The sequence below is a fragment of the Ceraceosorus guamensis genome, assembly GCF_003144195.1.
Source record: "Ceraceosorus guamensis strain MCA 4658 unplaced genomic scaffold IE81scaffold_248, whole genome shotgun sequence".
In the NCBI taxonomy this organism is placed as follows: domain Eukaryota; kingdom Fungi; phylum Basidiomycota; class Exobasidiomycetes; order Ceraceosorales; family Ceraceosoraceae; genus Ceraceosorus; species Ceraceosorus guamensis.
This window is the reverse complement of record NW_020290243.1, coordinates 1-1166: the sequence shown is the minus strand read 5'-3', so window position 1 is coordinate 1166 and position 1166 is coordinate 1. Positions and strand designations below refer to the sequence as shown.

Sequence of the window (1166 nt, the reverse complement as noted above, 5' to 3'; positions counted from 1 at the left end):
GGGGGGAAGCGGGGGCTGGCTAACAAACACAGTCTCGCGCACTGTCGATGCTGACGACGCATTACGCCCTGCCCTGTCCGCACAGCATTCGACCTGATCATCTCCACAGCCTCATCCAACGCCATCGATGTGCCAGCGACGCTATCGACGCTATCCGTGCACGGCAAGCTGATCTTTGTAGGCATGCCCGAAGAGCCGATCAAAGCGATGCGCATCCAAGCCTTCGCTGGCAACGGCGCCTTTTTCGGATCTTCCCACATCGGAAGCAAGACGGAAGCGCTGAGCATGCTGAAATTGGCGGCGGAGAAGCAGATCAAACCTTGGGTCGAGGTGATGCCTATGAGCCAGTGCTCCTTGGCCGTCAAGAGGGTGCACGAGAACGATATTCGCTACAGGTGAGTCGCAGCGCCGCAGCAGCAGCATAGGTACGAGTGCATGGCGTGCGCGGATCGGCATGGCTCACGCCTCCCACTCCGCGGCACTTCACTTTTGCGCTCGCGACTCGCATCCTCGTCTCGCGCAGATTCGTCCTGCAGCAAGACCTCGTCAAGCACGAGTAGGCAGCAGACTGAGTCACCGCAGTGCCAATCCGGCTCTTATTCGCTCGCTCGAGGCCATTACAACAACTCAACATTCGCGCGATGACATCCTTGTAAGGCAGCATCACATCTGCAACGAATGAAACCATTCAAATCAGGTTTGTGATTCAAGGTCGAACGAAGGCGTGCGTGCGTGCATGCCTCGCACGGGGCAGCGCACGGCGCAGCAATAAGCGCGCCGGAGGGAGACGTGAGACGTATGCATGGGCCGCAAACATGTGATGGGCTGAGAGCATATATATGCTGCATGCATGCATGCCATGTACGCTCGCTCCATCAAAGTCGAGCCACGATCGAGTCCCACGTACGGCGCCGCGGTGAACAGTGAAAGACGCTCGATCATTCAAATCGTTGGGGTCCAAGATTATGCGAGAGAGTCAGATTCTCCAATCACGAATCCTTCAGCTCACATCAACCAAGGCAAGGCAAAGGCGACGCGACGCGCAGTCAAAAGTCCTGATTTGCTCAATCTTGAATCGCATCCATCAGAGTCGTCAGCACGCGCGGCCCCTCCCACCTGACCACTAACGACTTCGACTTTCCATTTCACGCTCAACCTTTGCCCCC

At 57.1% G+C, this 1166-nt stretch overlaps 1 protein-coding gene across 1 annotated transcript; it reads left to right on the top strand.

Annotated features, from left to right (window-relative positions):
* Positions 1 to 87: 87 nt before the first annotated feature.
* On the top strand, positions 88 to 560 carry IE81DRAFT_350886 (hypothetical protein; the record flags this gene model as incomplete). The annotated part of the gene is made up of 2 exons (XM_025516618.1): positions 88 to 395; positions 524 to 560. Coding segments are annotated over 2 exons (345 nt in total), but the record flags the coding sequence as incomplete, so codon positions are not given.
* Between the last annotated feature and the right edge of the window lie 606 nt (positions 561 to 1166).